Genomic DNA, 12,673 nt, shown 5'->3' on the forward strand with positions numbered 1-12,673 from the left:
TATATAAGAGGGGTTGGAAACTTCGAAGTGTCGTTTTATATAGGAGGACCTTTAGTCCCGGGTCTTGGCTAGAACCTAAACTCTAAAATATGTCTAACGGATTCTCTTAACCTTTAAGGATTTAACAAAATGGAGACATTCTAGATGTGTAGAAAATGATCCTATTTTTCCTGATCTCATCTACCCTTCTATATGTCACATTATTCTATCAGGAACTCCGTTCCAAAACAACTTTAGTCCCGGGTCGTGGCTCCACCCGGGACTCCTAGATTTCTGCATAGTATTCAAAGTAGGAGTACTTTTCCAATTTGAGCATTCAATAAGCAAAACCAAATCGTAAAATAAAGTAGTATTCAAATTAGCATGCATTCAATTATAAGCAAATACATCATCTCTTTTGTCCGTACATCGTCGAATATTATCACTAATACTCCTCGAATACTATCATACATATAGCATCACTGATACATCTAGAACCGTAGCGCCCGACGGGTATCGCCGCGGGCGGTGGACACCCAAAGAGAAGGAACCATCACAGGATCATAGCTCCAGTGAGATCCCCGAAGAACCTGCCAGGTATGCTCGAACCTGCCCTCCAACGCAACCATGTAGCGACGGACGTGCTCATCCTCCTCGCTGACACGGTGACGTACCACCTCCGCGGTGTCCGGAAGCCTCGGCACCGTCACTGGCCCACGCGACCGCCACCAAACAACGATCGGGTCAACAACGTGCTCGCTCCTCACCAACCTACGCCCCCCGGAAGGTAGCACCTCCCAATACCAGCCGGGCGGAGCCCAGTCCCGGACACGGCACCTCTGATCAAGCAGGTGTCCTCCGCCGAGTCGACGACGAGGATGCGGGATAGGCATCGTAAAATAAACTAAAAAAATAAACTAGTTCTATTAATTTTCTTGCTAAAAATAAACTATTAACACTTAAGCATATACAATAGCAAAATTAAACTATTAACACTTAAGCATATACAATAGCAAAATTAAGCAATAATCTAAGAAACACTATTAACACTTAAGCATATACACTATACAATAGCAAAATTAAATGACAAAAAAATATATTTCTTCTTCTTGTAACCCTAACCTATTTTTTTTCTCTTCTTCTATTTCTCCTCTTCTTCTAATTCTTCTTCTACTTCTACTTCTCCTCTTCTTCTACTACTTCTCCTCTTCTCTTCTTCTACTTCTCCTCTCCTCCTCTTCTAATTTTTTCTCTTCTTCTACTTCTCCTCTTCTTCTATTTTTCCTCTTCTTCTCCTCTCCTCCTCTTCTTATTCTCCTTTTTCTTCTTTTCTTCTCCTCCTCTTCTTATTTTCCTTTTTCCTAATCTTATTTTCTTATTTTTGTTCATATTTCTTCTTCTTGTAACCCTAACCTATTTCTAAATATTACTAACCCTAATAATCTAGCACAAACCTAATAACAATAGGAATTAAATGACAAAAAAATCTTTTTCTTTTTCTTCCTTTCTTCTCCTTTTTCTTCCTTTCTTCTCCTTTTTCTTCCTTTCTTCTCCTTTTTCTTCTTTTCTTCTCCTTTTTCTTCTTTTCTTCTCCTTTTTCTTCCTTTCTTCCCTTTTTCTTCGTTTCTTCTCCTTTTTCTTCTTTTCTTCTCCTTTTTCTTCTTTTCTTCTACTGGCCGGAGTGTTGGGGAGGAGGGGGCGGGAGGCTTACCGGCCGGAGGTGTCGACGGCGCGCGGCGAGGAGGACGGCGGCGCGCGGTGAGGAGGGCGGCGCGCGGCGAGGAGGACGGCAACAGCGAGGAGGACAACGACGACGGCGAGGAGGACGGCAGGCGGCGGCGAGGAGGACGGCGGGCAGCCTGACGGCGTCGTCAAGGTCGTCGGTGTGCCGCGCCGGGTAGGAGAACGAGAGGAAGAAGAAGAGAAACGAACGATTTGGGTTGGAATTTTTCTAACTCCCGCTTATATAGGTGGATCTTTAGTCCCGGTTCGGACCCCCTTTAGTCCCGGGTGGAGCCACGACCCGGGACTAAAGGCCCTTTTTCGGCATACCAGAAGGCGAGAAGCACGGGCCTTTAGTCCCGGTGCGGAGCTCCAACCGGGACTAAAGGGGGTCTTTAGTCCCGGTTGGAGCCACGCACCGGGACTAAAGCCCCTCCTCGGCAGGCGGTAGGCGAGGGGCTTTAGTCCCGGGTCGTGGCTCCACCCGGGACTAAAGCCCTTAGTCCCGGGTCGTGGCTCCACCCGGGACTAAAGCCCCTCCTCGGCTGCATGATAAGTTTAGTCCCACCTCGCCCAGCGAGGGGGACTAACACTTGTTTATAAGCTCCGTCGCAGCTACTCCATCGAGCTCCTCTCTAAAGCAGGCTTACGGGCCTAAACTGACTGTAAATATAAAAACTGAAACTATATTTGAAATTGTGGAGAAACTTAAACCTGAATTCAAAGTGAGCTCACTTTGAATTTAGGTTTAAGTTTCTTTACAAATTCTCATATAGTTTCAATTTTTTTCTATTTTCAAAATTAACTATTTTGTTATTTTTAATTAAAAACTATGTTTATTAAAATTCTTTTTGCATATTTGAGAATTTGACAAAACTATGATAATGAAAAGTGTTTGAAATTGAATACATAATTCAAAACTATTTTCTATTTTCAAAAGTATTTATTTTGACTATCCAAACTATTAACTATTTTGTTATTTTCAATTAAAAACTATGTTTATTAAAATTCTTTTTACATATTTGAGAATTTGACAAAACTATGATAATGAAAAGTGTTTGAGACTGAATAAATAATGCAAAACTATTTTCTATTTTCAAAAGTAATTATTTTGACTATCCAAACTATTAACTATTTTGTTATTTTCAATTGAAAAGTGTTTGAAATTGAAAAGCACTACAAATAAACTCTGAAAATGTTGAAAGTTGGCATGCTATCATCATTTCACCCACATAGCATGTGTTAAAAAGTTGAGAGGGCTACGACAAAAACTGGATGCACTTCGTGTACAAAACGGACAATCTCTCTCGAAGTATGAGGGTTTCGAACGAGAACTCATCTCTTACAAAGGGATTTCATTTTTTTGAACTTATTTGAACTCCATACTTTTTTTGTGTTTAAAATGCACCATTCAAAGGCACATCACAAAATTTCAACAATTTCTGACTTCATTTGGTGTTCTTCGTGCATTTACTTTTTTTTTTGAGCTAGTTGACCCTGAAATTGAAAAGCACTACAAATGAACTCTCAAAATGTTGAAAGTTGGCATGCTATCATCATTTCACCCACATAGCATGTGTTAAAAAGTTGAGAGGGCTACGACAAAAACTGGATGCACTCCGTGTACAAAACGGACAATCTCTCTCGAAGTATCAGCGTTTCGAACGAGAACTCATCTCTTACAAAGGTTTATTAAAATTCTTTTTGCATATTTGAGAATTTGACAAAACTATGAAAATGAAAAGTGTTTGAAATTTAGTACATTCCATACATGCATTACATAAAAGGTTTAATACATTATTACATTATTGCACCAATATTCCTATCTATTATTTCTGTTTTCTTCTGGGTCGTAGCCATGGAGAATCTTCATCATTCAGTAGGATGCTTGGGTCAGTTTTCACTTTGAAGGGCGGAATTTCATGAAACTTATTATAATCTTCTGACATGTGTGTCTTGTCATCTACTCCCACGATGTTTCTTTTCCCTGAAAGAACTATGTGGCGTTTTGGCTCATCGGACGATATCTTCTTTTGCTTATTTCTTTTTCTCGTTTTTGTAGACATGTCCTTCACATAGAAAACCTGAGCGACATCATTGGCTAGCACAAATGGTTCGTCCATGTACGCAAGATTGTTGAGATCCACTGTTGTCATGCCGTACTTTTGGTCTACAACTACCCCGCCTCTAGTCAGCTTCACCCATTTGCACCAAAACAAAGGGATCTTAAAAGTAGGTCCATAGTCAAATTCCCATATCTCCTCTATGTACCCGTAATATGTTTCCAAACAGTGCCCATTCTCGTCTGTTGCATCAAAGCGAACACCACTATTTTGGTTGGTGATCTTTTTATCTTGGGCAACCGTGTAAAATGTATTCCCATTTATCTCATACCCTTGGAAAGTACATATAGTCGAAGATGGTGGCCTGGCCAAACAGTACAACTAATCTCCAACGGTGTCGTCATTCATGAGATGTGTCTGCAACCAATTGCGGAAAGTCTTCTCGTGTTCCCCTTTAATCCAAGAGTCAGCCTTCCCCGGGTTTTCGGAGCGTAGAATATTCTTGTGTCTCACGATATACGGAGCCACCACGGTGGAATTGTGTGGAACTGTGTAGTGTGCTTGAGAGAAAGAATGCCCATCCATACATACTTTTGCTTTCCTTCCTAGTGTGCCTTTTCCTGTCAGCCTACCCTCATACCGAGATTTAAGAACACCAATCGGCTTAAGGTCAGGAAGAAAGTCCACACAAAACTCAATGACCTCCTCTGTTCCATAGCCCTTGGCGATGCTTCCTTCTGGCCTAGCACGGTTACAAACATATTTCTTTAAGACTCCCATGAACCTCTCGAAGGGGAACATATTGTGTAGAAACACAGGACCGAGAATTCTAATCTCTTCGACTAGGTGAACTAGGAGGTGTGTCATTATATTGAAGAAGGATGGCGGGAACAACAACTCAAAGCTGACCAGACAATGGACCACATCAATCTGTAACCCTGATAGACTTTCTCGATCGATTACCTTCTGAGAAATTGCATTGAGGAATGCACATACCTTCACAATTGCCAGGCGACCATTTTCCGGTAGAATTCCCCTCAATGCAACCGGAAGCAATTGCGTCATAAGCACGTGGCAGTCATGAGACTTTATGTTTTGGAATTTTTTGTCTTTCATATTTACGATTCCCTTTATATTCGACGAGAAGCCAGTCGGGACCTTGATACTGAAAAGGACTTCAAAGAAGATTTCCTTCTCTTCCTTAGTAAGAGCGTAGCTGGCACGCCCTTGAAACTGCCGTGGATGCATGACATCTCTTCCTTTATGATTTTCCTGGTCCTCCCGTGCTTCCGGTGTATCTTTTGACTTCCCATACAAGCCCAGGAAGCCTAGAATATTCACGCAGAGATTCTTCGTCAGGTGCATCACGTCGATTGCCGAGCGGACATCATGGACTTCCCAGTAGGGTAGCTCTCAAAATATAGATTTCTTCTTCCACATGGGTACGCGCTTATCAGGGCCGTTAGGAACAGGTTGGCTGCCAGGACCCTTTCCAAAGATTACTTTTAAATCTTTGAGCATATCAAATACTTCAGCACCAGTACGGATGACAGGCTTCCCCCGGAGTTCTACCTTGCCATTGAAATGCTTGCCTTTTTTCTTTAAGGGATTCTTGGGCGGAAGAAAACGACGATTGTACGGGTACACATTCTTCCTACATTTGTCCAGATATATACTTTCTGTCTGATCCAAACAGTGTGTGTATGCATTGTATCCCTTGTTTGACTGTCCTGAAATGTTACTAAGAGCAGGCCAATCATTGATGGTTACGAAAAGCAACGCTCGAAGTTCAAATTTCTCTTGTTTGTGCTCGTCCCACACACGTACACCTGGTTCGGCCCACAGGTGTAAAAGTTCATCAACTAATGGCCTTAGGTACACATCAATATCGTTGCCGGGTTGCTTTGGACCTTGGATAAGCACTGGCATCATAATGAACTTCCACTTCATGCACAACCAAGGAGGAAGGTTGTAGATACATAGAGTAACGGGCCAGGTGATGTGACTGCAACTCTGCTCCCCAAAAGGATTCATGCCATCTGTACTCAGACCTAACCATAAGTTCCTTGCGTCAGCTGCAAATCTCGGGAACTCTCTCTCAATTTTTCTCCACTGCCGACCATCAGCGGTGTGCCTCAACTTATCGTCTTTCATACGATCTTCCATGTGCCATCGCAACAACTTCGCATGATCTTTATTTCTGAACAAACGTTTCAACTGTGGTATTATAGGAGCATACCACATCACCTTGGCAGGAACCCTCTTCCTGGGTGGCTCGCCCTCAATATCACGAGGGTCATCTTTTCTGATCTTATACCGCAATGCAGTGCATACCGGGCATTTATCCATATTCTCGTACTTCTCACCGCGGTAGAGGATGCAGTCATTAGGGCATGCATGTATCTTCTGCACGTCTAATCCTAGAGGGCAGACAAGCTTCTTTGCTTCGTACGTGCTGGCGGGCAATTCGTTCTTTCTTGGAAGCATCTTCTTCATCAGTACCAGCAACTTTTCGAATGACGAGTCAGTCACACCGGTCTCTGCCTTCCACTTCAGCAATTCCAGTGTGCTACCCATCTTCTTCTGGCCATCTTCACAAGTTGGGTACAACAATTTGTTGTGGTCCTGTAACATCTGCTCGAACTGCAACCTCTCCTTTTCTGTGTCGCAACCTCGCCGTGCATTAGAAATGACCCGGCCAAGATCATCAGCGGGCTCATCTGGTTCCCGTTCTTCATCCTGATCTTCTTCTTCATTGTCTTTCATTGCGGTATCAGCATACTCAGGGAACATAGATCGGTAGTTGTCATCATCGTTCTCTTCTTCTTCATCGTCGTCTTCCATCATAACCCCTCTTTCTCCGTGCTTGGTCCAAACATTATAGCCCGACATAAAACCGGACCGAAGCAGGTGGCTCTGAATGACTCTTGAGGAAGTGTAATCCTACTCATTCCGACATTCAACACATGGACAAAACATATAGCCACCACCATGCTTGTTCGCATCGGCTGCATCTCGAAAAGAATGCACGCCTTCTCTGTAAGCGGTTGTGCGTCGATCACTGTACATCCATGGATGGCTCATCTGTGTTATACGACACTATATCAAATACAATCACGATCCTAAAAATTAGTACCGCACGGTCTAAACGAGGAAATATAGTTGCTAACCTTTTAGAATAAGTAGAAATAAAGAGGAAGAGGTTTAAGCGTGGCTCAGGCATCTCATATCGTAGTTGTGTTCGGTGAACTGAAGCGGCATCGCTCTAACACACATTTCAACAAACAACTCTAGTGCATAAAAAAAAAGTAGAGAGCTAGCACACACCCACAATCCTTCATCTAAGAAAAATGCAAGGAAGAGGGGAGAGGGAGGCTGTGCTATATATAGGCAGAGGACTTTAGTCCCGGTTTGAGACACAAACCGGGACTAAAGGTGACGCGCATACGGGCTGCACCCCGCGTAGCCCTTTAGTCCCGGTTTGAGACATAAACCGGGACTAAAGGCTCCTTACGGACCAGGACTAAAGGGTCCCGATCAAAGTCCCGTTTTCCACTGGTGTACATCCCACCCTAAAACCATCATAGCTCCAAATTCGTGTCTTTGAGACGATATTGTAAACATTTGTGTTCGCAGCTCGTATCGCAAAAATGCCCAAAAAGATCTCTCGATTGAGCGCGTGCAGCTCGGACGGGAGCCGCCAAAGATTCAGGGAGCAACCTGCTCCGCTGATTTGCTCTCCAGTCGAAGACGTTCCGGCGAGTAGGCGTTCGGGTGTGGGGTCGCTGGCCTACACCAAGACCGGGCACTGCACGCCTCGCGTATGCACGCGCATTTACGAGTATTTTACAGCTACGCCCACTATGCTACTCGCGTGCAGGTCTACGGGAAAAGAACTGTTTTCAAACAGGCACAAGGCTTTGCCGTACCCGTCTCTCCTCGTCTCGCCGGTTTGGTACGCTGCAGCTCATCGGCTCACTGTCCGGTCCACCCCCGCTTGCATCCATCGATCGCCCGCCGGTCGCCGGCCGGACAGATCAACATGTGCTCTGGCGCTCCTTTTTTCCAAAGAGGATTGATTCAGAGAGGGACGCCCTAGCCTCTGCCGGGAATCTCCTTGCCCTACGACGACCAGCCCCTCGGACGACCAACCATGATCATGACGGTGCTTCCTCTGAAATGGTTCGGCCACCGCTTTCCTCCGTTCCAAGCCGAAGAACGGGCCGCGACTGGCACTCCCATAATAGTACCACTGATAATAGGAGGTGCTGACTACTTTTTGTTTCGGTACTGAATACATTGTCAGAGCGGGAGCGAGAAATGTTTCAGTGAGGTGGTAGTATATTCTAGAGAAAACTAGTTGAGCTACCGATCAATGCTTGCGCTGGCTCAAGTGAAACCAAACCCGTTCTTGCTGCTTTCTCCACTACTACAAATAATACTGTTGTTAAATTCTCCTCTAGAACCAGAGAGATGTCTGATCAGTTGCACTTGCACAAGCAAAAGCAAAGCAAAGCAGAGACTTTTACCGGTGCAGTATCAGAGAAGCGAACGAGTATCCAGACGTAAGCTGGTACGTTGTCTCGTGGTCATTCATTACGACCCGCCAATGCAGGCATGACCCTCTGCCCTTTGGTTATGATAAGTAGACCTAACCATAGCCAACCAAACCCATCTTTCCCTCCCTCCCCACGGCCACGCTTCTTATCTAACTCGCTCTGTGTTATGCTAACATGAAAATGAAAGCAGTGATGGTATCAAAAAAAGAATGACATGAAAGCTGTGATATTTTCGTGTTAACATACTTTGTGAGGTGTGCTTAAAATGCAGCACTATGTAAATATGTGATCGTAGAGGAACATAATCGCATGTGACCAGCGCGGATTTGTGCTCTGTTCTTGGAAAAGGGGTCCTCCTTTATTCCTTTCAGTGTCTATAAGAAGGAACGTTCTCGCTTTTGCACCAGTGAACAACACGGCGCATGCATGCGTTACGAATGAAGTTCCAAACCACACCTCACCAAATAAAGTGGAGGGGGAGAAACGGATAAGAGATCGACCACAACACTAAAAAATCATGTTACTTAGCATCAGATTGTGTTTGCTTTTCATGGGATTTGGACAAGCAGGACAACCAAAATAGCTGTACTACTTCTTCATTTCATAAGTCTACAAGGCTACAACACACTATGAGAAAGAGCAAAAAAGGGCAGTGGATAGGAAAGTATATGTAATGTATGAACCACTTAATTATTTGACTTGCAAAATCACAAGGAAAAGAAAATAAAAAAGTCAAAAGCACATCTGTTTAACAATTGCAGAAACCAGATAGATGATGATAGTGTCATCTGCTTAATCATGCCATCATCTTCTTCCTTGGACGGTTCGAACATATGCATTCGCGCGCGCGGTACGAGTGCACGGTGGCGCGATCACCTCCTCTTGTTCTTGCTGCCGAGCACGAGGCTGAAGTAGAAGAGGATCCGGAAGAAGAAGCCCCAGGCCGCCGTCACCAGCAGGCACTCCCACTTGCCGAGCTGCGTCACGGCGGCCTGCCGCAGCACGCTCCGCCCCGTGGCCACGCAGGTGTCGGCGCCGATCCCGACGCCGAGCGCCGAGCTGATAGACGCCAGCACTCGCTCCTTCACCGCCTCCGGCAGCGCCCCCAGCGGCGAGTTGTCGAAGATCTGCGCGCCGCGCACGAAGCACTCGCCGCCGCGCGCGAACTCGTTCTGCAGCACGCCCTCGAACGGGTACTTGACCAGCGACAGGTAGTGGAACCACAGCCAGTATGCCGGTATCCTGTCCCGGTTGATGAAGAAGCCGCTGAAGAGCAGGAAGTAGGCCAGGATGGCCACCACCACCGTGTACCCGATCATCACGTGCGGGATCACGCCGGAGAGGAAGGTGACGAACCCGCTCCCGGCCCAGAAGGACGCCAGGATGGCCAGCGTGTAGAAGGCGAACCCGGACGCCCCGCCCGCGAGCCCCACGGCGAAGAAGGTGGTGAGCGCGAAGGCCAGCGACAGGACCACCAGCGGCGGGAAGGAGACGATGGCGTTGGAGAGCACGTAGGAGACGTGGCGGTACGCGCCGTAGGCCGTCTCCCGGAGGAACACGTACCGCTCCTGGAGGAACACCGGCAGCGCGTCGGCGCAGGTGTAGAACATGGTGGACATGGCGAAGGCGAAGAAGCCCAGCCGCTCCTGCGCGCCCTTGGGCGACTGGTCCAGCTTGAAGAACACGGTGGCCAGGATCACGCCGGTCACCACCACGGCGCCCAGGCGGATGAGGAACAGCTCCGGCATGCGCCGGGTGTTGATCGCCGACCGCTTCGTCAGCACCTTCATCTCCACCCAGAACGGGTTCGCGTACGTGTGCATCGACGCCGCCTCCCCGCTCGACACGTCCGCGCCGGACACCAGCTTCCCGCGCGAGATGCTCGCGCTGATGGCCTCCTTCAGCGACATCGTCGGCGCCCACGCCGCGGCGTCGTCGCTCCTCGCCGCGTGCATGAGCTTCCACGTGCGGTGGAATTCCACGAGGGGCTTCGTCCCCGTTGGCGACGCCTCCAGCTCGCGGATGAGATCGAGCGCGAACTCGGCGCGGTTCTCGTCGTCCGGGACAGGGTGCCCGAACTCGGCGAAGTAGGTCGGGAGCGCGGAGGGGGCTCCGCTGAAGACGGTGTGACCCCCGGACAGGAGGATGAGGCGGTCCAGGAGGCCGAGGATGCGCTGGCTGGGCTGGTGGATGGAGGTAATGACAATGCTGCCGCTCTCGGCGATGCGGCGGAGCACCTTGACGACCATGAACGCCGACGTGGAGTCGAGGCCTGAGGTGGGCTCGTCGAGGAACAGGAGGATGGGGTCGTGGATGATGTCGGTGCCGATGGAGACCCTGCGGCGCTCCCCTCCGGAGACCCCACGGTGGCCCTCGTCGCCGATGATGGTGTTTGCGGCTGCGCGGAGGCCGAGCTGGTCGATGAGCGCGTGCACGCGCGCGCGCTTCTTGGCGGCGCAGAGCGAGCGCGGCAGGCGGAAGTCGGCGGCGAAAGAGAGCGTCTCGGTGACGGTGAGCATGGGGAAGAGCAGGTCGTCCTGCATGACGTACGCGGACATGGACTTGAGGATGTTGCCCGTAAGCGGCTCGCCGTTGAGCGTGACGGAGCCCTTGAGCGCGTCGCGCGAGATGCGGTTGGCGAGCGCGTCGATGAGCGTGGACTTGCCGGAGCCGCTGGCGCCCATCACTGCGAGGATCTCGCCCTCCTTCGCCTCCCCGGAGACGCCAGCAAGGAGCGCCTTGGTGCGCGGCGCGTGCGCGTCGGGCGCCGCCGTGACGCGGTCGGAGCGGCGCTGCACGGGGAGGCAGGGCCCCCCGCCGCCGCCGTCCCCGCCATGGCGCGCGCGCCGGACGCTGTAGGTGAGGTCGGTGAACGCCAGCCGGAACTGGATGGTCCTTCCCGGCGCCTCGCCGCCCGCATTATTGTCGCCGACGCCGGCAGCCGCGGACTGCGGCATCGGGAGGGAGAAGACGGAGCCGTCGTCGTCCGTGCCGGCCGGGTCGACGGTGGCGGCGCTGACGAGGCTGAGCATCTCGGAGAGGGACGGGTTCCTCCGCCTCCCCGCTGGCGCAGGCGGCGCGAGCGCCGGCTCCGGCGAGGCGAGGAACGGGAGGCGATCGTGCACGGCTCGCGCCATGGCATGCATGTATGTACGCACGTACTACGACGCGGCACTCCTGCTGGCTGGCTGGCTACTGGCGCAAAGGTAACAGGACCAGGCGGAGGCGAGGTTAAGTAGGAGGTGGGGAGGGGGCGGACAGGAAGTGGTTTTGAAGAGACGATGGCGCTTCTTCTCCAAGGCAGGCCGGCTAGGGTGTAGTTAAGACTTTGTCCGGGGCTGGGAGCTCGTGTTTTAAAGAACTCGGTGGCACGTGTGGTGGTGGTGGTGTAGGAGATGGGGTGGTGACCAACGCAACGCGCGCCATTGTGTATTGTGTAGTGCAGCAGCGGAGAAGAGGGAGGGAGGGAGGGTGCGATCGATGGCGGCGGGCGGGGGCGCGTTGCGTTGCGTGCATGGTCTCCCCGAGCTGGGAAGAGGGTGGGGTTAGCTGACTGGCACGTCTAATTCGTGCGTTGTAGGTTTGGGTGGGTGGTGAGGACATGTTTGACCTCCACACAGGAACGGAGAGTATTATAGAAAGCCAGTGCTCTGCTTCGCCGTCGCGCCGGCCGAAACGCCCGCGGGCCGCACGATCCGTTAATCACCGCGCGTCCGCACCGATAGATCTTCGTGCATCATTTTTTCTCCGATGCAGCAAAATTTCGACGCGACGCAATAATTTTCGTCAACGGTTGCAACAAAAAAAATTTATAGAAAAATAAATATGTACGTGATCGTAGCAAAAAAAATTGATGATGCGTGGTAGCAAAAGTCAAACACCGGTTGTAGCAAAAATCTACGTGAACGTGTATGCAACTTTTTTAGTGAACGGTTGCTACAAACAATGATGCCGGTTGTAGCAAAAGTCAAAACGCCGGTTGTAGCAAAAATTCAACGAACTTGAGTTGCAACAAACCGTGGATGCAACTTTTTTAGTGGACAGATGTAACAAATGAAAAACGCTAGTACCAAAATTAAACAGTAGTTACAGCAAATTTACACGGTATAAAAGTTGCATCCACTAACCAGCGAAGTGTGTGGGTACGAAAAATATTGCATGCCCCGCGCGAGCGATCGGCGCGTAGGTTCTGCCGACGCGCCATATGAAAACGTTTCCCATTATAAAAAGACAAACAGACTGTATATTCTTTTTGAAGAAGGAAGGCAAACAATTGAGAAAGGGGGAGAATGGGAACGGTGCATTGCGTTTTGACAGGATCTTTTGTGCGTTAAACATGGAATATTATTT

At 49.1% G+C, this 12,673-nt stretch overlaps 1 protein-coding gene across 1 annotated transcript; it reads right to left on the minus strand.

Moving 5' to 3' along the window:
* Positions 1 to 8,893: 8,893 nt before the first annotated feature.
* LOC123440553 (ABC transporter G family member 6-like) lies at positions 8,894 to 11,674 on the minus strand. Its single transcript, XM_045117119.1, has one exon. The coding sequence runs from the start codon at positions 11,467 to 11,469 to the stop codon at positions 9,196 to 9,198; it is 2,274 nt and encodes a 757-aa protein (XP_044973054.1). The 5' UTR covers positions 11,470 to 11,674; the 3' UTR covers positions 8,894 to 9,195.
* Positions 11,675 to 12,673: the final 999 nt, after the last annotated feature.

The sequence above is a fragment of the Hordeum vulgare genome, chromosome 3H, assembly GCF_904849725.1.
Source record: "Hordeum vulgare subsp. vulgare chromosome 3H, MorexV3_pseudomolecules_assembly, whole genome shotgun sequence".
NCBI classification, from domain to species: Eukaryota; Viridiplantae; Streptophyta; class Magnoliopsida; order Poales; family Poaceae; genus Hordeum; species Hordeum vulgare.